The sequence below is a fragment of the Parus major genome, chromosome 5, assembly GCF_001522545.3.
Source record: "Parus major isolate Abel chromosome 5, Parus_major1.1, whole genome shotgun sequence".
NCBI lineage: Eukaryota > Metazoa > Chordata > Aves > Passeriformes > Paridae > Parus > Parus major.
The window spans coordinates 1,471,530-1,496,076 of record NC_031774.1 but is presented as its reverse complement, the minus strand read 5'-3'; the positions used below and the strand labels follow the sequence as shown (position 1 = coordinate 1,496,076).

Genomic DNA, 24,547 nt, shown 5'->3' with positions numbered 1-24,547 from the left:
AATAACACTGTATGCTGTCTATTTAGTTTCTGGTTGAAAAAGCACAGCAGTACTTTAGTTCATTACCTTTGAAAAAAACAGTAACAAGATAATACAGCTGCCTCTGATTAAGATGTAAATTCTTTCTAATTAGAATGTAAATTCTTACATTTAAATGAAGACATCAATTGTCAGGATGCCATATGATATCTTATTCCACCTTGCCTGAATGAAGCCCTCACTGTTCATCTATGGCACTAAAATAGTTTTGCAATCCCTTTGTTCTCTGATTCTTGTAATATTCTCTCTTCATGTTCCCTTTACACATTGCTTTTGTTTGTTTTCCCCCTGCATCTGATATTGTTGTGTCTTGGGATTTTGCAGAAATTTGGAATGAAAATTGAGTTCAGTCAGTGCCAGTATTTGCTTGTGCCTCAATTACTTCTGCTGAATTTTCCTCAATGCAAATCAGGCAGGTTGCATAAAGTGGTGCATGTATTTGAAATAATTAATTTTCCGTAAAATGATGGATCAAGTCCAATCAACCTTCATGAAATCCAAATAAAAGAATAGAGAATTAGAAATTAATTAACATTTTGTGTTGCTAATACTTTATTATGCAGTCTAAACTATAGATAATAAGTTGGGGGTTTTTTTGAGCATAACTTTTTATTATGAACTGTTGATGATAACCTTTGACATAATTATCTTGTTCATATATATTAGTGTATTAACCTAAATTTAATGTCAAGGAAGTCATTGTAAATTAATAACATTTTAAAATAGAAAATAACAGGATACAGAGAGTTTAAGAATTGACCCATTAATTAATTTTGCATGTAAAGCTCTTCTGCAGAGTTAAGGCAATGTGTGTCTACCAGTTGATTTTGAGGTGTTTAATTTCATTGTTTGATTAAAACAGCCATAATACTAAATCTTGTTGTCTGAGAGCAAGACTGGGTTGTTTTTTTTTCCTGAAAGCCTTATTTTAATCAAATACCTGTGTAGGAGAAGTTTACATTCTTCTTACAAACTCATGCCTTCTGTTAGTACTCCAAATTATTCTTCTTTTCCACATTTATGAGCATTATTACTTTTTAATATGTATTTTTAATGGAATATTTCATGCCAATAAGATTCTCTGCTTATGAGACTTGGTCATAGGTGGTGACATCATTTTGGTGAAGTGACCAAATTTTAAAATAAATGGCAAAAAGTTTCTTTGATCTCTCATGCTTAGATATGAATGTGTGGTACAAATAATATTCATAATGCCTTTATGCACAGAAAGTTATAATTATGACCAAATTTCTAGTAGTAATAACAGTTTATATGATGATTCCAGCTCAACTCACAGTTTTACCTAACATTTTAAATGTGAGGCAATTTAAAAAGTTCTCCTCAGAATAGTTGTATTTTCTCACTGAACAGTACTTACATAAAGACTTTAATTGAAAGTATTGCCCTGGTTATTTGCAACTGAATTGTAGCAGGCATCACTTTATTATCAACCACAAAAACTGTTTGTTAGGGAGTCATAAAAGAGACTATAATGCTGGAGATTTTTAAGTTGTAACAAGCAAAAAGACTCAATATGTTAGAAAAATATAACTTATTTATCCCAAACCTGTTATTTGCTTATGTAAGTCCTGGTTTAATACACCTGTAGTAATCTAATCAAAACAGGAAGTTAAATATAATCTTTCAAATCTTTTTTACTCGGTGATGAGCTATAGAATATTATTATAACTTTCAATTGTAAGTTCAAATATACCACTTCTTCTCCTTAGAACTGCAAAATAAGCACAAAAGGTGATTATTCCTGAGGAAGTTCCAGTCAGGTACAGGTTCAATCAGTGTGTCTGATGTCTTATTATTGGGATATCTTATTATTGGGATATCTTATTTTTGGGATATCTTCTGCATAATATCAAATGGTCAAGTGTTCTGAAGCATAATATAAATAACTTTGGGTGCTGCAAGTGATATTGACAGTTTCAGCAAAGGAAATATTAAAAAATAGAGTTTAAAAGTAGCATCAAAATAGGCTGCATAATGTCCAGTGTCAGCCTCAGTTCTGACATTTAAGAGGAAACTGGTGAAATACAGAAATATTTTATGTGGAGAGCTCATTCTGAAATTCTGGAGGACTGTTCCCTCCTCATGTCTACCTTAGAAGAAAACTTTCCTAAACATGAACCTCTGCTGTTACAAATCATTTTTCTTTCTCTTTATATTCCTGTTAAAAAATTTTACTTGTACTAAAAACTGATGCATTTTCTTAAAGGGAATAGCATGCCATGATCCTGAAGAGACTCAGTTATTTCAGTTGGAACTAATTAATAACAGCTAAGTATTAAGAAATTCCCTTGTATTTACTGTGTTGAAGAGAAAAAAGATTCTTCTGGGGTATAGGGTGGTTATATTTCTGTGTGTACATATATATAAATTTACTATATTTTATATATATATATATATACACACACACATATATATACTGAATATATATTCTAAATATACTATATTATATATAGTATATATAGTATATATATGTGTGTGTGTATATATATATATATTTTTTCTAGGATGCCTTGGGTGCTATATTGCTATTTATATTATATTACTATTTATATTATTCCAAACAGATAGTGGATTAGTGTCACATTCCAAAGTATATTTAATAATTCTCTTGGTGGGTGAAGAGAAAATAACTCTGATCAGTTCAGTCTGGATATTGAAGTGGAAGGAAATAAGAGACTTTTCATCCAATTAGACTAACATCTAAGAAACATGGTGCAGATAACGTAGTAATGAAAATAAATCCATGTATTCAAACATTTTCAGATGCAAAATGAGCTGAATGAGTGTAGAAACTGAGCAGATTCTAGCCTTTGAGGGGTTTAGATAGAGAAATAACAGTATCATTTACAAAAATTTTCCTTCTCTTGCTTTCTTTCCTCAAAATACCTTCTAGTTTATCCACAAAACAAAGAATGTTACCAATCATCTTCACCCTTGCTTTTTTAATATTATAAGGTATTTCTGAATGAGAGGGGTAGCCAGTAAAAAGCAGATTCTATAAACACTCCAATTTTTCATTTTAAGGCTTTCTTTAACCTCTTGGTCTGTACCCAACCCTAATACATTTGGTTTGGAACACACAATAAGAGGATGATTGTAAAGTTCCTTTTCTACAACACAGTCATTTGTCCTGTGTCTCTTCTTCCTTAAATTTATATTTTTGTGTCATCTACTTTATTCTGCATTTCACTCAGATATTTTACTCTAGCAAAAAAACATAAAAATTGTCTCCCATTCACCATTCTTTCCATTCATCAGTCTGAACAATTTGAGAACTTCTTGTTCATCAGAGACATTGCAAATCACATCTCTAGAGCTTTTTTTGCAGCCCAAGTCTCTATTAGATATTTAATAGCAATCCAAGACCCTCCTGTTGCCTCCTGAGACAGTCTACTGCCACATAAAAAATGAATGTTTAAAGTGGGAGCTTGGTGAATTTGCAGAGGTAATCTTATTTATATCCTGCCATGGACTGGTTTTCACCTTCAGGAAGTTCTAGAATTGATCTGTCTTTTGTGGCTAGCACACAGTTTGCTGACATGAGAATTTTCTGATGAATCAAATATCAGCTGTAATTATAACCTCAGGAGGATGGGAATTCGTTCTGAGTCACTCTCTGGTGGTGTCTCTCAAAGAGCATCTTCCTCAGTTCTGCTAGAAACTCACATCAGTTACTGCCCTGTCTTCATCTGGATGTTTCCTCCTCATGTGACATTTTTATTAACTATTTATTTAACTTATTGAACTTTATTTACATTTATTTATTTATTCATTCATTCACTCATTCATTTAAACATTTATTTATTTGTAAAGTTATTTATTTAAATTTTATTTATTTAACTCATTTATTAACTATTTATTTATTTAACTTATTGAACTTTATTTACATTTATTTATTTATTTATTTATTCATTCACTCATTCATTTAAACATTTATTTATACATTTGTTTATTTGTAAAGTTATTTATTTAAATTTAATTTATTTAACTCATTTATTAACTATTTATTTATTTAACTTATTGAACTTTATTTCAATTTATTTATTTGTACATTTGTTTATTTGTAAAGTTATTTATTTAAATTTAATTTATTTAACTATTTATTTATTTAACTTTATTATTGCCCTAAAAAAAAAAGAAGCAGCTTTATAATTGAAAATAAGGAATTTTCTCACTAAATTCTGGCCTGTGTGCAAATATTTAATAAAATAAATTTTATTTATATAAATATTAAATTTAATTTATTAACTATTTATTTATTTAACTATTCCTAACATGTAGCAATAACTGAGCAGCTAAGTGTGCAGTGGTCCCTTTGCCAAGGCAAAGTATCCTGTCTTTTTATTTATTAATTTTTAATATATTGCATTTGTAGGGCCATCTTGAATCTTTTTTGCATTACTCAGCAGCATCAAGGTAATCTTCAGCTTTTAACACTGTATTAAACTCTGATGTATTGCAGCAAGATAGTTCAAATTTACATAAATTTAAATATTATTATTATTATTTATATCAAATTAAATCAAATTAGGTTTTTTTTCTCTCTTCTGGTGCTATTTTACCACATATTATTGCAGTCAAGTTTTAGAAGACAGGCTAAACTTTGGGTTGAATATCTGTAGATGATATGGTAGGTTCAGGGGGTTGTTCTGAATTTTGAAATATTTAAATACTCCATGAAACAGTTTGACTTGTCTGCACCAAGTAAGAGTGAGGCAAACTGCCAGAGTTTGTTGTACTAATCATTTGTCTCTACAGTTGGTGAGGAAACAAAGACATTCTGCCACACTAATGGGGAAACATCTGCCCTTCTGAAGAGAGAAGTCTGATTAAATAAAAGAGAATAACTTATATTGTCAGGATAACTTATATTGTCAGTGTGGGGAAGGAGTGTGGAATAATTCCTGGACAATTTTAGTCAGGTGTGGGGTTTTTGTGACATTTTTGGTCTTCTATTAATCTGTCCAGTTTTAGTGAAAATGTCAGCAGAGACACAGATAAGAAGCCAAGTTTAAACTGTCAGTATAAGCTAGACCTACCAAAGAGATCAGAAATATTCAAAACTAAACTGTTTTTAAAAATAATTTACTGTGAACTTATTATGAGCAGGATCCCCATTACAAAATGATGAATATCTTTTCTTCCTCTACAGCCACAAGAGGAAAACCTCTTCCTTCACTTGCTGTACTGTGCATGACAAAATGAATTAAATGCACATTTATGATAATTGTGTTATTCATTTTACTTAGCAGTGGAGAGGTGATGGAATGAGAAACAAATATTTTGAATAGATGTTTCCATAGAGTAATTGAAAGCAGTACTGAGTGGATGAATAAGTCATGGTAAAAAACAGTTCAGACACTTCTTTTGGATGTACACAGCATTATTTTGCCTAATATGTACATTAGGTATGGCTTTTGCTTATATTATGCTCTGAATATGTCATCAAAAAGCCTTCTTTTGAATAAACTTGCTTAAATTATGGATACAAGGACCCAGGGTATTTTAAAATATGCTTTAAAAAGTATGCAGAGTGCAAGTGACATTGAAACACTTTTTATGCATCTATTCATTCAATTTGCTTAATTCATTTTTAAAAGTTGAGAGATGGCTTCAAAATTATGTATACTAATGTTCAGTATAAGTCAGTAAAATAGGCAGAGGATTTGTTTTTCATTCTTTTGGTGGTTTTTCACTCTTACCTTAAAAAGAGGGAGCCACTTTAGTAATGCAGCTCCTACCAAATGTGGATATCCATCACCAATTTCCCCACACCATCAATCACACTGAGCCCATCACACTGAATTATTGCCATAAAAAAAAATAAAAAATAAGCAGCTTTATAATTGAAAATAGGGAATTTTCTCACTAAATTCTGGCCTGTGTGCAAATATGTGCAGCCTGATTTGCAAACCACTTTGCCAGAGGACTGCACTACTTTGTGAACTTTAATACGAACCATATTTTTAACTGTAAATTAAATTTTTAAGTTTTAATAATTTAAAAATCTGTGAAACCTAAAGATAAAAGCTTATCTCATCAGGTTGATAATAGTGTGAGTAGTACAAATAATCAGATGTTCAGTTTTGGAAGTACATACAAAAGAAATCATTTTGTACAAGAGAATTATGGGTGGCAGTTATTGGGAATTAAAGATGGATCTAAAATAATAGTTCCAAGTAGTTTATACACAATTTTTAGCATTCAGATATGCAGGTGCTTGATTCCTAATATTAACTAAAAAGATGGTTGAGATCCCTAGGTAATTTGGTTTAAATGATATAAAGCCACAGAAATATGCCAGAAAGTGGTTGCATTACAGTAGCTTTGACTATAAATCATATTTTTACAGTCACCTCTAATTTGTTGTCATCCAGCTCTGGGTGGAGAAAATATTGTTCAATTTTTTTCAAGGTCTAAGTGAAAAAGGGGGTTCCCTACACCTCATTTTGTCTCCCTCATCCTGTGGGTGCCAGTCCTCACTCAGATAAGCATCAGATGAGTCCTTTTTTACAGGTATCCCCTGAAATTTCTGCTTTATAATACATAAAGCATGAAGTGTTTCTTAGCTGTTGCATCTTCACACTAAATTTTAGAGCTCTGTACTTAAAAATTCAGATCCATTTTACTGCTCAGCCTGATAAACCTTTATTCATTTAAAAGACCTCTCACAACTGGTTTTACCCTTGACATGAAATAATGATATGATAAAATTACTTAAAAGCAATCTGGGCCATTAAACTTTAGCCATTTCCATTAATGCATTATAGATATGGACTGGATTTGTTTTTCTGTACGTTTTTGGGTTGTGCTCATGGAATTAGAAGTAAAGTTTCTAGTTGTTCATTTCCACAGCCATCTGAGATATTTTAATTTCTGTACTTGGTTTGTTTTGTTGGGATTCTCCTCTGCTCCAGCCATTTAAGCAGTCTGAGACCAATGGTCTATAATCTGACATAGAAGAAAAGCAGAGTAAAATGGCTTTTCTACTAAAAAAACAGAATGGGGGTTGTGAAATTATTTTTGTGCAATCATTTGTTATAAACTCAGATAAATAATTACCTACATCCCTGTTAATGTGCAAGCTGCAGAGATACTTAATTACCAATAGCATGTTTTGCCCCTTCATGTGGGGAATACAGTATAAATATATATATATATGTATATATACTGCTGAATGAGCTTAGATAGTATTAATTTTATATTCAAAATAAAATTAAAATTTCTTTCACATAAATGTTTTGTGTTTTGATCCTGGGTGAATCTTAACACAAATAGAGATGATCATGCAGCTATACATAGTCAGTTTAAAAGCTGACAGAATAATTCATGCATGTGTGAGTTACCATATAATATAAAAATCTCAATGAAACTCTGTTTTTTTATGACCCACCTATATATGCTGAATTACTGATCTGTAATAATTTTGCTGCTCCAGAATAAATTGCTACCATAGAAACCTCATAGTGCTGTGGAACAGCATCCTCTCAGATCTCAGCCAAAAACATACTCCCAGTTACAAATAACTGAAGATAATATAATAGAAAGTCTGGGAAAAGCAGCAAAGTTCATCCATTTATTTATTCTTTTTGAGGTTTTCTTTACTGTTCATTGCAGTACTAAAGTGATAAATTACACAATTTGCCCTGTCTTTGCTCTTATATTTCTTTAACATATAGAAGGCATTAATTATAGTCCAGAATTCCAGCTGGGAGCATCCCAGTAGGCAGGAAAAGGGAGATGCCATTTTTGGAAGTGAGCAACAGTAATCTGAGAAGTGCTAAAAGGTGTGGTTTTAGCAATCCTTTAAGTATTTTCTCACCTTCCCACCTGCATTAAATTTCAGTTGTTACCTTGCTGTGGATGTCTGTTACAGTAAGCATTAAAGTTAACGATTCTTCTTGAAAATGGAGCTTTTTCCATTCATAGAAGCTGTTTTTTTCCTCAAAAAATTGAGGCTGGTGATGGCAGACACCTCAGGCAGAGCCACCTGAACCAAAATGCTGATCCAGAATATTTTTCACAGATGCCACAGACATTCTTCATGAATCTATATTTTGTCAACTTCCTGATTTCTTGGCTATTTCTGGGACTATTCAGCATCTAATATGCAATGTGAGATACATTTTGAAGATGAAATATTTCTTTCACTGTCTTTTAGAAGAGACCCTAGGAGGAGGAGGAGGTGGGATATTTTGAAACAGTTTTCTTGAAGTGATTTGCATCTACAAATTGTACCAAATTTCCAAAGAGTTCATCTGTCATTTGTACAGATCTAAAGGAACTGTCTGTATTTACAAGTACTGAGTATCTTAAAAACAATGAAATATGATGGCTAATTCATACTGCCATTTTCAATATCTTATAAGAAAAGTTGACTAATTATCTCCTATGAACGTTAAGTCATTCTAGCAGATCCTGACTAACAGGTGAATTTTAATTTTTGACATAATTTACAGTATGTTCAGCCATTGAAGATGCTCTAAATAAACAGTAATTATGTATTTGAAAATCCATCAGAAAATTGACTATTTCTTTTTAGGAGCATGTAGTGTCCTTCTTAGCATAGTCTTACCAAAATAGCTCTTTATATTATTTTAAAATAGCAAACTCTTCTTAATGAATTTTCTTTGTCTCTAAAGTGACTTAATTCTTAAAAAAATATGTTCACTTCTTCTTCTGCTGTGGTAAGGAAAAATCAAACAAACTTTCCTTATGTTTTTCTGATTTTATGCAAGTTACCCTTTGCATTTACTTCAAATTGCAGGTCCTCCAGGTAAACTCATCTCCTCACTTTTGATTCCTTACCTGCACAAAGCAGTCCTTTAACTTTTTATGTGAGATGTGACATGAATTGATCCCTGTAAGGACAGAGGTACAAAATAATGCCAAGTGAACTGAAGTAATCTCTCATTTCCATGGGTGTGATGTTATAGGTGAGTGGGTGTTCCCTTGTGCTTCTCATGTTTCCTTCTATTTATGGCTTCTACTGTACTTATTCTTTAATAATAATAATATGGCTTCTACTGTACTTATTCTTTACATTGCTCACAGGTGCCAAAGCTATTTGGATGGTTTTTCCCACACATCCAATGTGGAAATGAGATACCTGCATTTTTATTCTATTAAGCAGGAGAATGTTCAGTGGTCACTAAACTGGCTGTGCCAAAATAACTGTGATCTTGTCAACATTTCTACCTATATTTTACAAGCCCTTCGCTGTACTGCTAATAATGAAATGGTTTTTAAAATAATCACAATGGAGGTTGAAGAAGAAATGGCAAAATTTGGCAACATGTCATATATCCTCACACTTACATTCACGACACTTTGTGCCTACTCCCCTAATCACTTTTTCTTTATTTTCAAAGAGAAACTTTATTTTGTGAGAGAAGTGACACTCTTAAAGGGCCAGCAGGGTCTGAGTAGGAGTTATCATGCCCACACATAGTGCTGCTGATCCTGCTTCATCCCACTAACTGCTGTATTTTCATTATAAGCTTGGATTCTGTTTCCCTCTTTATTACAAGGATGTTACAGTTCTTTATTCTTCACTGACAGCTGGCAACAGGTAATGCTGGCTGTTATTTTGTTCAGGCTAGTCAAGCACATTCATTTCCAAGTATAACCATGTTTTGTTTGCTGTATTTTGTTCTTGGGGTGGTTGAATGCCATCCTTGGAAAGATGTGCATTGAGCTACTATTGAATAAGTGCCTTGCCTTCGGCATTCATGAGTAAATTCTGTAGTTTTTGTTTCAAGCCTTTGACATGTCATCAAGTGTAAATCTATTCTAATGCCAAAATCCCTCTTGATGTCTGATGCCAATCAGTAGCTTTTCATCTTGAAAAAGGTAGTGAATAATTTGCCCTGTGGATATTCCACAGACACCATATATGGCAAGAAGCAAAGAGAGGGGAATCCCATAGCCATTTTTTAAATTCAAATAATCATGTTCAACCAGTTTGCTTTCCTAAATACCATTGGTAGTCTGGTACATTTTCTCGCTTTCAAGTGAATATTGAATACTTGTCTAATTTGCATATTTTCGATGTGTAGAAACAATATGCTCTTTCTGTTGCAGTATTTTATTTCATGAGCAGTAGCCAACATGCTGTAATATGTGAATTATATTACATTTGTTATTTTAATAGGAAGGTCAAATCTTTTACCTCCTTCAGCTTCATTAGTGTTTCTTTATTAAAATAAAAAAAAAAAAAAAAGGAGAACGAAAAGGCATTTGCTATATAGGAAGGTCAACATTTTCTTTGTGAACACAGTTTGTACCCATGATTTTGAATTTCAATGAACTGTAAGCCCTAAGAGTGTTGAATTAAAGGCATAAAACACTGTAGTTCACTCAAGAGCTCAAAAGTATGTAATTTCTTTGCTTAGGAAGGAGGCCTACTGAAAACCTAATGAATGTGTTTATATCATTGAATGGCACTCATATAGTTTATACTCAGAAGAAAGAAGCGAGCTTTGTATTTAACTTCTTTTCAGCCTGAAATATTACAGGATTTTAGAGTGCAGAAACTATTGTGATGACTTAATCTGACCTCCTGTGCAATACAGGTCACAGTACTTTGCACAGTAATTCCTGCACCAGGGCAGATAAATTCTTCATCAGTGGGCAACATTTTGTACTGAGTTTGATTGGTTTAAGCTGCCACCTTATCCTAAATCTCATATTAGTAACATTAATAATAGCAATACTGTGAGGTATTTTCCTTATAATTTGTAATAATAATGTTGAATCCTCCACCTCAAGTTACTCAGAATTCTTGCATGTCTTAATTAAACTCTAAGATACCATTATTTTAAAATGACAAGTCATGTATAAAATTTCCAATGTAGTTAATCAGGAGTAGAATTTAAACTCATAATCTTCTGCTTTAACTAATAAATCATAAAAACACTCATTAGTTGAGTCACTAACCAGTGATGATTTTAGGCTGAAAAATCTAATCATAATTAGAGTAAGTTAATTTTGTCAGGTTTAAGAATTGCTTAAAATGACAGTGAGCTCACACTGATATTTTAAAGATATTTGCTTTTTCAGTATCAGGATTTGTTCTCATTCTGAAATCCTGGGAAATTCTGCTTGCATTCTGCTGTGCATGTATGGACTGGCTCCCAAAGAACTTTAGCAACTGTATTTATACAGGAAATATCCATGTTTTATTTAACTGCACCATTCTTTCAGGAATGACACACAATAGCTGCCCAAGCCCTCAGAACTAAAAGTTTATTTTGGAAAAATGTAAAAAAAATATTTTATCCTAATAGAATATCTATTATCATTAAATTAGGCAAAGATTAATTATTTATCAGGGGTAGGATTTTGCTAGGTCTGTGTTAATAGCTGACATTTTCAAAAATGGACTCTCTGGTTCCCTGTGGCAGTTGTGCTCTAAATCTTGTATTTCATCTAAAAGATGCCACAGTAGGACAGATGATCTGACCCCTAACAACCAAAATAGCCAAATAGCAATATTCCATTTTCCACTGGGTTTTCTTCCTTGTGCTAAACTGCTCTCAGTCAGTGTCAGGATACTGCCAATGTTTGTTACAACCTTGGTGTCTGTAAAGACAAACAGGTGGATTTAGCAATGGGGCTGTGACTGCAGTAAAAATGGAAAATATTGTGTGAGTTCTAAATCAGATCTCTCCAGGAATAATTCAGTGCTAGACCTTTACAGGAAGCAATGTGCAGTATCTCTCTCTGCACTCAAATATTTCACCATAATGCTATTTTTATGTTTGTAGTGGTGGTTCTAAAGGTATGGTCAGCCAGGGACCGATGATAGACACCCATAAATATACAAATACAAAATATACATGCACCCATAAATATACAAATACAACAAGCAGATGATCTTTGTTCTTTGCAGACACCTGGCAGAGAATGAACACATAATACACAGGTACAAAAATATAAGGAGTCAACACCAAATTCTGTATTAATGCCATTATTAATGTTTTGTTTGGTTTATTTGGAGGAAGAGGAACTTAAAATATAAGCTAAATTAAGACAAAACCAGGAAAAAGATTGAGCAGGAGAAGATGTTGGGAGTGGGACAACAGGGAGGATAACATTGGTGGGAAGTGAAAATAAGGTAGAGACTGAGAAAGAGAAAAGGCTGGAAAAATCTGCACAAGGCAGAAAAATCCTGGCCAGACTTTTGGAAAGTTTTCTTTTTGTTTGAATCTCCCCACTTTGCTTCTGCTGGGGTCTAGCTCAGTCTGACTTATTTATTCCCTTTTAGCTCTCTCCTTGGGTTGGATGTGCACTTAGGTGGGTCTAGAAAAAGAGTCTCTGGTTTGGCTGTTCCAGCTAAAATCCAGCCTTCTCATTTCTGATAAAGGCTTTGCAACTCTGAATATATTTGTGGGTGTGGGTAGGAAGCATTACCTCATCTCTGCTTGGTTTGCAGTCTCAAGAGCTCTCAGTGCACCAAAGAATTCAGTTTGGGCTCTGTACCCAAAAGTGTGTCTGTCATGTCTAGTGAAAGTGAAATGGAAGAGTATCAAATGCTCTGAGGATTAGATTTGTTACCCTGGGGATTTATTTGGCAATGAATCATTTATTTACTGCTGTGTTAAAATTATGGTGGAATCTTGATCGAGGCTGGACCTAGCTCTCCATTCTTGTGGCAGGCTGCTGAAAATATAACAGCAAGGTAAATCTGGCATGAACTGAATTCCTTCAACTTCTTTTAGCCCTGTTAGTGAGGGACCTTTCATACAGTTAATAATGTGCTAAAATGGCTTTTCTGTTTAACCTGGTAAATTTTTGTGTGCTGTTTCCTTTCTGACAGAAAGGAATCTATTGCAGAAACATTCACCTCTTTAGTGAATTTGATTTGGATCTTTACTTCCAGAAACTTTGTTTGAAAAGTAGATTGAAGGTGACTTCAGTTAAGACAAATTTACAGCATTTATGCTTCAGACCTCAAGTGTGTCACCACTAGTTAAAATACTGGATAATCTTATCTTTATCATCCATTTTGCCAAATATCATGGTGATTTAGACTGGGCAGAAGTCTGGTTTTCATTGTCTGGATTTCTGTCAATGTTTTGATGGGAGCATCCAAGAGCTCTCTCTCACAGCACTGGGGAAAATGGAGTTTCTGAATCCTGGCTGAGTATCTCAGTTTTTGGGCCATTCTCTATTGGAATAATGCATTGGATTATCCATTGGAATAATGCATTGGATTATCCATTGGAATAATGCATTGGATTATCCATTGGAATAATGCATTGGATAGAGTTATTGGAGGGCAATGTAGGTATGTGTGAAAAGTGAACAGGGTGATGATGACTTGGAACCAAACTGGGAAAACAAATTTGTTAAAATAATAAAAAGTGACGGTGTCAGAGATGAGCCTGAGCTGTAAGTAGAGAATGTAGGAAAGAGAGAATGTCCAGAAATTAATTGTTTTGAAATGGAAAGGTAGATTGTAAACAGCAGGAAGTATGTTAGGGATAAACTGTTAGATTTCCTTGATCTAGAACATTTCTGTGGCTGTTGTACAAGTTAAATTAAATTTAAATATATATATTAACCTTCTAATTCTCACCATCATCTAAAATAACTTCATAAATAAAAGTCAAGTAACTTCTTTCTAAAAATACTTATTTTTAAGAGTTGATTCATCAAATAGATCTACCTCCCTGAGTCCAAAGATCAGATTTGGACTCCCAAGATACAGATTCCCACTTGTAGGCAGGCTTGGCTTCTCAAAAGATTCACCTTGCTCAGTGACAGTGATGAAGCTGCAGCCAGTGAAAATGAGCATGGACATGGCTGAAATGTGGCTGGAAGTGTTTTGTTTGGATTCTTTCATTTTCCCTGCCCTGCTGCAGGAAAAGAACATCCTCTGTGAGAGCCCACGGTCTCCAGGAACACCTTGGTGCTGCTAAAAACAATTACAGGCAATGGTTGCTGGGCAATCAGCCACCAAGTAAACTGAGATCCCTTGGCTTTCCCATACTTACCTTGATTAATGATTTAGCTAGTCATAAAATACAATGTTATTTATAGTTTAGATAGAATGCTTAATGTTCTTCAGGGGAAATAAAACTGTGTCTCATCTCTAAAAGCCTGGTTCAAATAGGCTGAAGTTAATATTATAAATACAAGAAATTTGATATAAATCTCTAGTATGCTTTAATGGCAAAACCCTTTAGATTTACTATGACAAATAATACAAAAAGTACCAAAGTTGATGTAATTTTTAGTTCTTTTGGTTGACACTATGAATTTTTTATAAGAGAAAGAAGTTACCTTCTTGTCAATTATTTGTTTGCTGTGGTAGTGAGGTCTGATCCAGCTTTGGTCAGCATTCATAGGCAGCTTTCCATGTGCTTACAAGAATTGCCTCTGAGAGATAAAACACTACTCAAAAAAGCCAAACTATCATGTTATAGGAAACCCTCCTCATAATTCTTTTATTCTTTGGTTTAGTCACATAATATCTAAATATAGTATTTTTAATAGCAAAAGATGGAGCAGGTTTTTCCCAACATTCTCTCAAAATGAATATCAATATGCCAAGGTAATGCCATTTGAACAAATCCATTTTGAACAGCCAAAACTATCTTTACCAAGTTCTATAAATATACTAAGAAATAGAAGACTGGCAACCACATACATGAGACACAAATTGCCTTCAAAGTGTCCATGTAAATTTTCCCACAAAAATACAAAAGTGACATTCATTCACAATGTCAGAAGAATATTATTTTTATGCTTTGGCTCTACAGGCTTAACACATGCACTAACTTCTTTATGATTTGTTCTGTCTTAGGGCTATTTTCAGTGTAATCTTTTTATGGGGCTGTATTATGTATAAAAATATAGTTTTCTTGACATAAAGCATATGCTCATAGGACCATAAAAATGCTCCTTCTTTTGGGTGTCCAGGACCATTTATAACATCTAAATGATTAATAGAGAAAACAATTGGTTTCTAAGTTAGGAAAACAGACTGAAAGTTACCTCTTTTTAAAAATTCTTCCTTTTTGTCAGAGATCAAGAAGAAAGTTTAGTTAGTGCTCAGCTTAGCTAGCAAAAATTGGCTGGACCTACACAATGCAAAAATATATGTGTATATATGTGTGTGTTTATGTATAAACTCTTTTAGAGTTTATCTTCAGAATAAAAAGGTTTGCTACTCCAAATCATTCCATTTTAGGACTCTTGCAGCTTGATTATCTACAAATCTACAAATGTGAGACAATTTGCAAACACTTTTAAGGCAAAGTCCTTCTTGTGAAATAATTGCAATGGAAGTGGATGATATGCTGAAGAAAAAGAAAATGAGAATCATTTGAAAATCAAGTAGGCAATGATTTCCATATAGTCCTTAATTTATTTTTTTTGTTATCACTAATAAATTAAAAATTCTTAATGATTGATTTTTTTCCACCCTATACAGAGAGCAGATATTTATTGAACATGTTAAAAAACAATGTTGTAGAACTGCTTGATAGCTTTCAGACAAGTAGCAGTAGTGGTGAGTTTGAAGGTCTGTGAAAAGCAATTTTTGTCACAGATGAAGCTCTGCCTTTGACTTCCCATTGTAAAACACTGAAGACATGAAGAAATACACATTTTAATATTATGTAGTGGCCCCATAATTCCTTGTAAGCAATTTTTCATTTGACATTTGGCATCAGAGAAAATCTAGAAAATTAATAGCCTAGGCATCAGATTCTTCTTATGGTTTAAAGTTTTCACTTTCTCCATTATTGACCAAAGCAGCTGACCAAGATTGTTCCAGTTGAGAGGGAAAGTCAGTAATGAAGTCAGGAGTTCCCCAATAATCTTGTTTCATTGATTACAAAATGACATGGTATCTTCTTTAATTCTGCTTTTCAGAGGAAAAAAAAAAAGAAAGCAGCTGTGCCTTCTTTCTAAATGCACTGGGCTTGGTTTGCATCAAAGGAACACCTGAATTCTTTGCTCTTTACCTCCTGGGGCAGCTCATCAAGAGCACTCTTATATCTACATGCTTCCACTAGTGTAAAGGGGAGTGTTATTTAATGCCCATTCAATGAATACTTTATTCAATGAAGCTGAACTTAAAAACAGACAACAAAACCTCTGCCGAGCAACGTGGGATTAAGGGTTGGGTACTTACATCCAAGAAACTGCAGAGAAATAAAATTTACTCTTCTTTAGCTTTTGAGTCAAAATAAAAAAAGAAAAAGCAGTGAAGCTGCAGGACCTGTTTCGTGTTACCTCGATGATTCTTGCATGCTGTTTCCTAGAAGTAAGACTTGCAATGCACCATTTGCTGTCAGGAGGTTTTTCCTGGTGGCTGGAGGAGCCACCCCTCCTTCTGCTGCCTGTTCAGGGATTCACAGCCTCAGCTTTCTGCCTCTCTCCTTGCCACAAGCACATGAGGCTCTCAGTGGGAGTCCTTCTGTCACAGGAGGAATTTGGACACAGTGACACTTCCATTGGCATCCTGCACTAAAGGAGGTTCCCAGATTGGGCAGCAGGAGCAGGAGCCTCCTCTCCTCCCACCAGCCCAGATTTTTGGGAGAGCTGGCCCCTCGTGTAAGCCTTCAACAACTTCTCCTGCTCTTGTCCTTCAACATCTTCTCCTGCTCTTGTCCTTCAACATCTGCTCTTGTCCTTCAACATCTTCTCCTGCTCTTGTCCTTCAACATCTTCTCNCCTGCTCTTGTCCTTCAACATCTTCTCTTGTCCTTCAGCATCTTCTCTTGTCCTTCAGCATCTTCTCCTGCTCTTGTCCTTCAGCATCTTCTCCTTCTCTTGTCCTTCAGCATCTTCTCCTTCTCTTGTCCTTCAACATCTTCTCCTTCTCTTGTCCTTCAACATCTTCTCCTGCTCTTGTCCTTCAACATCTTCTCCTGCTCTTGTCCTTCAACATCTCCTTCTTTTGTTTGCCAACGTAACATTCATAAGATGCCAAGTTAGTAAAAAAAAATATAGCAGAAAGGGCTGCAGGTTGGGTTTTGGGTTATTTATTTGTTATAGAGTTCAGTGTAGTAACAATTATATGTATTTTCACATAGTTTGGATTTTATTTTTGGAGTAACAGTTTATAAACAAAGAGAAAGCATGCCATAAATTAAACTCCTACATGTATAATACTAAAATTGTCTTCTTGCAGAGCTTTCATCTAGTTTGTTTCCTCAAAGTTGTCTTGAAATTCTGCAAATAAAATGACATTATTTAGCAATAATTAAATCATAACAAGGAAACTAATTTTGAATAATACCATTCGTGTTCACAGTCTTAGAGAAATGGTATCTCAGAGTGGTTTCTTACACAGAAAGCATTTTGTGCACCCTGTAGTATCAAAAAAACAATTAAAGAAATGATCTGATTTGCTACACAGGCCATGAAATAACCCATAGCTGTGTTCTTCAAATCTCCTATTAATTGTTTCAATCACATCCATCTTTTTTTTTCTCTCATGTATCATTCTTGAAGAAAAAGCAAATGAAACCAGGCCCTTACCTCCAGCATAAATTGGTATTATTGTTCTTGTCTGTTGTTAAATATGAGAAATTAAGAACTTCCTCCTACCATTAGGGTGACTTCCACATAATTGCTTGGCAAAAATTTATGTGCAGGGTGAAGGCCACCAGCTGACTTTGTGTCACACAGATTAGATGCTTCCTGGAAAAAGAGAGAAGCATAATCTTGATTTTGTGGGTAATTTTCTTGTTTTGTAAAAACCCATCTTTTAATGCATGTGTCTTGGTTTGAAAAAACAGGTGTCTGCCAAGGAGGGCAGGAGCCTCCCTTGAAATGCAAAAATATAAACCACTCCCTACCTCTGGATTATTATAATCTTGAAATCAAGGGGCTCTCAGGCAAAGATACGGGAATAGGAATAACAGTTCTTTACTAGGAAAATTAAAATAAAAATGTAGTAGTACAAAACAACAAAGTCAGAATAAAACCTGACACCCTGTTGGTCAGGGACATTTTCCATCCCTTATTCTATTTCTATCTGCATCATACCTAAATCAGTACATTTTTTAAACTCTACTTTATACTCAATGAAACCCTACACACAGTTCCCACTTTTTAAATTGGACAAAATAACACTAAAGTCATTTTGATTAGTGACAGAGACCATATTATCTTTTCTGTCGTTCATAATTTTGTTTTAGAGGGACAAATTAGGTGTTTGTGTCTACTTTTAATGAGACAGATATCTTAATTTCATTACTCTTTGTGTAATTCCCAAATCTTTATTTTTTTGTCTTTCTTGTTTGAACAAATGAAAAAATAACTTTGTGAAGTAACTTACCTACCTGGTAAACTTCAGCTTCATTCAGTTTGCTTGCTTTGGTTATTTGTGGAGTGGAATAACCCTGTTTCCTCTGTTCAAATTTCTGTGCAAGATCTCTCAATATAATCCTGAGAGGCTTCCTTACCTGGAAAGAAAAGAAATCAATAGAAAACTTGGGCTGTCGGTTCAGCTTCCTAATAAGGCTTCAGGAATAAAGGATACATGAAAGATTCACGCCTTACAAAATAATATTAATGTGGATGCAGGTGAAAAAGAGTGAAGGATAGTTCAGGATTTTCTATTTCATTTTCCAGAGTGTATATTCAGCCTTCAGGGTAAGATACTTTGTCCTGTAGATGGAAGATTTGTCTTCCTCCCTCTTGTTTAGGCAATAAGGAGTAACAGTCTATCCTTTTCTGGCTGAAAGAGGCAAAACCTGTGAATCCCTTTTTCTTTTAAACATTTTGAAGATATCTTTTTTTAGCAGAAAATGTCTTTCCATGATTCAGCATCCATTTTTTTTTATGTTATTGCATATGGAAGTATACAGATACCATTCTGATGGTGGAGGCCCAGCTAAGGAGTCATGTGCCAGTGCTTAGTGGACAAGGCTTGGAAGAAAAGGTCATTTTTGGTTTTTTATTTTGTTTGTTTATTTTAAGGAGAAGAACAACTTTCTCTCCAAAGCTTCTGCTTTTTCCTGAGCATTCACAGAGAAGTAACTTTCTACTACGTTTGTGCTCAAATCTCCCCAACCACTTCCACCTCTTAAAATAAACTCTGTGTTGTTCAATAGGTTCACCAGTGAGAACAGATCAATTTGCAATCCAAGTATTATAATATACTTAAAATGCTTTCAGAATGCTTATCTGAACTCAGGGAAAGCCATGGGTGCTGATTTCATGGTTTCAGCTTTTTTTTCATGGTTGGTGCTTATTCTCCATCTTTTGCCTCTTCATGGTAGTTTCCTCTTCTTACCTAAAAGCCTGGTATCCCCAGATATTTTTGTGGTTTTAGGTGTTCTGTGAAAGTAGATTTTCTTGGAGAAAGAAGACTCTGAACTGTCAGACTTCATGTTTCCTGTCACATCCTGCAGATACCTATTGATATTTCAAAATAATCCTTGAGGTCCCAACATGGCACCAACATCACCAAGCACAACTTCTCATCTTGTAGATCTCCTTGAGTTTAGTCAGTGGTTTTCTTCTGAAATCAATGATCATGTTCATTAGGGGTCTAAAATTTAAAAACTATTCAGTGTCAGTGTCTGTTTTTAAATGAGTGTTCCATACTGAAAATGGTAGAAGTGTAAAAGAGCAGGAATTATGGGCGTCACTGACCTTGAAAATGAAAAGCAAGATGTCTAATTTGAAAATCACTGTATAATTCTTTGCTGTTAATAGAAATACACAACTCTTCCTGCATAATTACTGTGCTTTTCTTTTTTCCTTTCATTTCTTGTGACTTGTGTATAAGTGTGGTTTGGGAATGAGATGTTAGATCAAAATATAGTATCTACTAATTTAAAATAAAAAAGTCTGTAGTACATTTGGGAGGTATTTTTGGCTACCTAGACAATAATTGAGTATTTTTGCAATGCATTGTCCATAACTTGAATTTGTCTGGGGTCTTTGTAAGTTCTGCTATCCTTAACACACTGGAGGAAAAGGAAAGATAATGACCCAAGATAAACATGTGAAAACTTCTCAGGGTAGAAGATCCAGCATTTGGCAGTGCATGCCCTACTTAGCAATGTCTCACTGTGTGTGTGATAAGATTGTTTTAGGCTCTTCATGACTCACTACTCACTTTTTCAGATCTTCAGATATTTGTGTTATACCAAGAGGGAGGAAAAGTCCTACATAATTAGTTCTGTTTACTTGGTTAATAATTTTATTCATATACTAAGTGAAAAGCTCTGTTTACTTTAATAATTTTACCTGTATGCTAAATGAAAGTATTTCCCCTCAGATGACATAGCCAGAGCAAGAGACTTCCTTTTTCATGTCCAGTTCATTTAGCTTCTACTAAAAAAAAAGTTCTTTTTCCAGAAGTCATTCCAACTCTTCCTTTTTTCTGTTCCTAATAAGAAAGCACTTCATAATGCTGGTGTTTATACCATGATTAGCATAACTGCTTTTAGTAGGTTGGAATTTCTTAACTGAACTCAACTATTTAAGAAGAGTTGTGCCAAGGCTTGTAAGGAAGTTCAGGTCTGGAATGCAAAGCAGGAAGATGGGGGATGGACTGGATTTCTAATGCTTAGTTGGAAGCTTAACTTCTTAACCTGATACTCTGTATATTACCTGGCTGTTGTTTTTAAAATGGCAGATTTTTGGCAACTCTGTGGTGTTTCTGAGGCCGCAGCATGTAACTGTAATAGAGAAGGAATGATTCTTTCAGAAGTAGGAACTTCCAATAAATTCAAATTAAATAAACAAGCTGTTGCTTCGCTGGGTTAGTTCCCAAAACCAGGCTCTCAATAATTACATAGTGCCCATAAAAACATTTTTCTGTATTGTTTATATTATACTGGAATTGATATATTCTTGAATGGAGGCCAATCCTTGCAGCAAAGGTGTGTTTCTAGTGTACCTTTGGGTGCAAGCTTTATTTTCCCAGAGTAATTCATCTAGCTTGTAATAACAAATGGCTTCATAGAATTTACAGAGCTACATTTAAAAATATATAAAATTTAGGTCTAGGCAGGTTGTAGGACTGCAAAGAGAATACAAATACATGCTGTAATTCTGACAGAGTTGGAGTTGAACTATACAAGAGGTTATACAGACCTTTAGCATCTTAGATTGGCTTAAAAAGAGTAGGGAGTGAGTGCATCATCCAAAATGTATTGTGCACTATAATTGTGCTGTGGTTAGTTCACATTAAGTTTCAATTAGACAAGAATGTGAAAGGACCATTTAATTAGTCAATAAATATCTGTCGCTGGAAGTTGACAACCTGGAAAGTTGTCGGCTTTGGCGGCTGCTATCCCACACAAGTCCTGTCAGGCAGGATGTGTCATTAAATGTTGTGCAAGACCTCACCTCAAACTGGAACACTTTACAGTCAGTGGCTGTAATTTGGAGTCTCATTCTGTTAACAATACGGTGGCAACAGTGGGATTTTCAGTAAGAAAAAATAAAATTATAGAAGTCTTAAGTAACGAGCAGCCTGTGTCATGTGTCATATTATGTAACATATCAAACTGTCATTTTCCCCTATTTATGATGTGAGATATGCTTAAGACTTAATCATCCAAAGTTGTTAAGTAGAAATTAATTTCAAGTGTGTAATGATGTGTTTCTTAGAAATAATTGGTGTGATTAAAAATCCAACTTTAATAACACAACGGCATCAAAAAGTTTTTCATTGATTTTCCTTTTTCTTTTAATTAGAAATACTGGGTTTTAAGAGGACATTGAATTAATTTAGATAATTACGTTTTCCTTCTTAAAAAATGCTAGTGCCCTCCTGTTTGCCATCCTGCATGTACACAATTACAGACATAGGGAATAAAGTTAGAAACACACAGCCTCTTCTGAAGTGAGGGTTTTAAGAATAGATCTTGGTTCTTAAATCTGTGCTTTCTCAGTTCATGAGTAGTGGGAACTCCCTTAGGTAAAATTTTATAAAATAAGCATTGACTGTAACTGTCTTTTCCTTTTTTAGTTTCTATTTGTTGAAGAGCTGCTGTGGTATCTGTTTAAAGACACATGCTGTAACAGTCATGTTTAATGCTGAAATGCATTGTCATCGTGCTTTGTGGTTTTCCAGTGGTAGGTTATGGTTGTGCATTTGTTTTTTTGGGTTTTTTACATGAGTGGAGACGCCTTCAGTTCACAAGCTTTGCATGTAACATGTTGTACCTTTAGTAAAGGTGCTTTTGGAGTGCTGATCTCTCTCTGCTGGGGATTTTTTACCTTGGGTAAAAAATCTTGGGTGAGCCATCAGGAGGTGGACCTCATGTGTTGCAAGACAGGTTGGAGAGGTGCTGGTGGTGCCCAGGAGGAGCTCTGGGGGTGGCTACTCTCAGATTAAAGTGCTAGAAAATATTCACCTGGTTAGAGCTGTCAGGAGCACTCCAAATTATCAGCACAGGACATCTCTGACATCTCTCATCTTGCACCAAGTCCAGCTGTTCTGGGAGAGGCCACTGCCATGGCCACAGCTCTGTGGGACTAACTATCTCGATTTGGCGAGGTTTTTATTGTCTCAAATTCTTTTTATTCCAAGGGGTTTGTATGGCTGCTGCACTGAATTCTTTACCCTTCTCACCCAAGAATTGTGACCCTTACTGGCCCTGGAATGGAAGGAGGGTAGCAGAGGAGGAAGAGGCAAGGCTGATATTGCTCAAAACTCTCCATTATTTATGGAGGTACCCAGATTATTAGGATTTTAAACATGGGAGATACACAGGCATCCTTCACTGGTGTGATTTTTCTTTTTTCCCCTGATAGTTAAGGACATGGCAGATACTTTGTGCTCTCTTCCTCATCCAACCCCCTGTGCAGAGGCTGGGGAATAGTTGGCTGTTTTCCTTCTGTGTCTTGAATGATATTTTTAGAAGGATGTAGCATCAAGTGAGATAAACCAGCAACACATTTATAAAGGGATTGCTGGAGGACTAAGAGGCTACTGAGTGGGGATGTTCTGGAGTGAAACTGGTACATAACAGAGTTTAGCATTTCAGTGAAAAGAGCAGAACATCATCACTGTTCTCAGGGAAAGTATTCTCTTAGAGCTAAATGAATTATTTTGAATAATCAAGAGAAACTGATAATTAGGAACAAAAAGCTGAGACCTAGGCTAGTAGCAATGGAGTGTACCTCATGGAAGCAAAATGCAGTAGACTGATTTCTTTTACACCTCTTAAGAAAACCTGACAAATACTCTGCACCAGCAATCAAGCAAAAACCACATCACTTGTCAGGTGCAGAGGGAGAAAAATCCTTTCCTTCATTTATTCTTGCTGAAGTAAGGAGGTGGCTCACAAGTTTGTTTCAAGACTTCTAGTTTTCTGTTGCTATAATAAAATCTAGTTCTTGCTTCTAATGAAATTGGCAGCCAACTTCCTCATAGAAAACACATTATCCCACAAATGAACACGGGATTAACCCACTGATAAGTAACACCAAGGTATTTCATTGGCCTTTCCTGGCATTTGCTGAGTATGGATCAGAAGAGCTGACAAAAAGAAAGGTATTTTTCTGGTAACAATCACTTCCACTCACGTTACAGCAACTCAGAGAAGCAGTACACCTGCTTTCCTAGCAGCAAGCTCTTTTTAAAAGACACATACAAGTTTCCCCACAATGCTGGCAGTTCTAGCTGAATTAGTTAACATCCTGCCCATATTTTTCCATATCCTTGTTCCTGTGCCAGTGAGAGACGTTTCTACATTTCACATTTAAATATTCCTTTGCTGTGGTCACAGCCATGTCTGTCTGACCTGTTTTACTTGATGCCTAAATGTCAGCTGAAGCTGTTTGTAAGGGATCCAAATAAAAAGTGTTACGCTGCTCATGTTATACAAGATTTTCCTTGTCTAGTGACCAGCATCTTTGGCAAGGATGAAGAGATATTAAATCAAATTTAGAGAGGTTTTTATCATCTCAAATTCCTTTTATTCCATGGGATTTGTATGGCTGCTGTACTGAATTCTTTACATAATTGTTCTTAAATCATAATTGCCATATCTGAATTTAGCCTTTTGTGCTGTAAAATTTATCTGTAAAGTGGACTAACACAAAAGGTGTAATTTCCACCATTGTAACAAAATCTACTATTCCATTTGATTTAGATATATCCATCATTGCTTGTGTTGCAAAGTACCTGTGTTTCTTAAAAAGAAAAACTCATCAATGTTTATTGCAACTCACTTTTCCCTGTTTAGTTCTGATGCCCAGTGGGTTTGAAATTGTTTCCTTTATCTTTTTTTTTTTTTTCTTTTCCCAAACTGGCAGCACTGACAGATGTTCTATATTTAACATCCTCCCCTCAGAGTTTGAGAATATTTTATTTAGGCTACTTGATAATGGTTTCATCCATTAAAGTAAAGCTTGAAGATATTGCTAATCAATACTCTCGTTACTTATGGCTTAATCCAGTTTGGTTTAACCAAACCAAAGGAAGCTGCAGCTTCCTTTGCTGCAGAAAAGCCACCAGCAGAGGCAGTGCAGCAGAGAAACAAGAGCTGACAAG

General features: G+C 34.8%; 1 protein-coding gene across 5 annotated transcripts in view; it reads left to right on the top strand.

Moving 5' to 3' along the window:
- The window catches only part of ELP4 (elongator acetyltransferase complex subunit 4), a 136,285-nt gene that overhangs the window by 93,589 nt on the left and 18,149 nt on the right, over positions 1-24,547 (top strand). The window contains exons 10-11 of one of the 5 annotated variants that reach the window (XM_015631218.3): positions 4,436-4,476; positions 8,828-8,855. The exons of 2 other annotated variants lie outside the window; for them this stretch is intronic. In XM_015631218.3, the coding sequence (XP_015486704.1) occupies positions 4,436-4,476; positions 8,828-8,840 (54 nt within the window). In that variant the 3' untranslated portion in view covers positions 8,841-8,855. Of the gene's footprint in view, positions 1-4,435; positions 4,477-8,827; positions 8,997-24,547 lie in introns of those variants that run through there. 2 more of the 5 variants (XR_004497753.1, XM_015631216.3) reach the window with 2 other exon arrangements.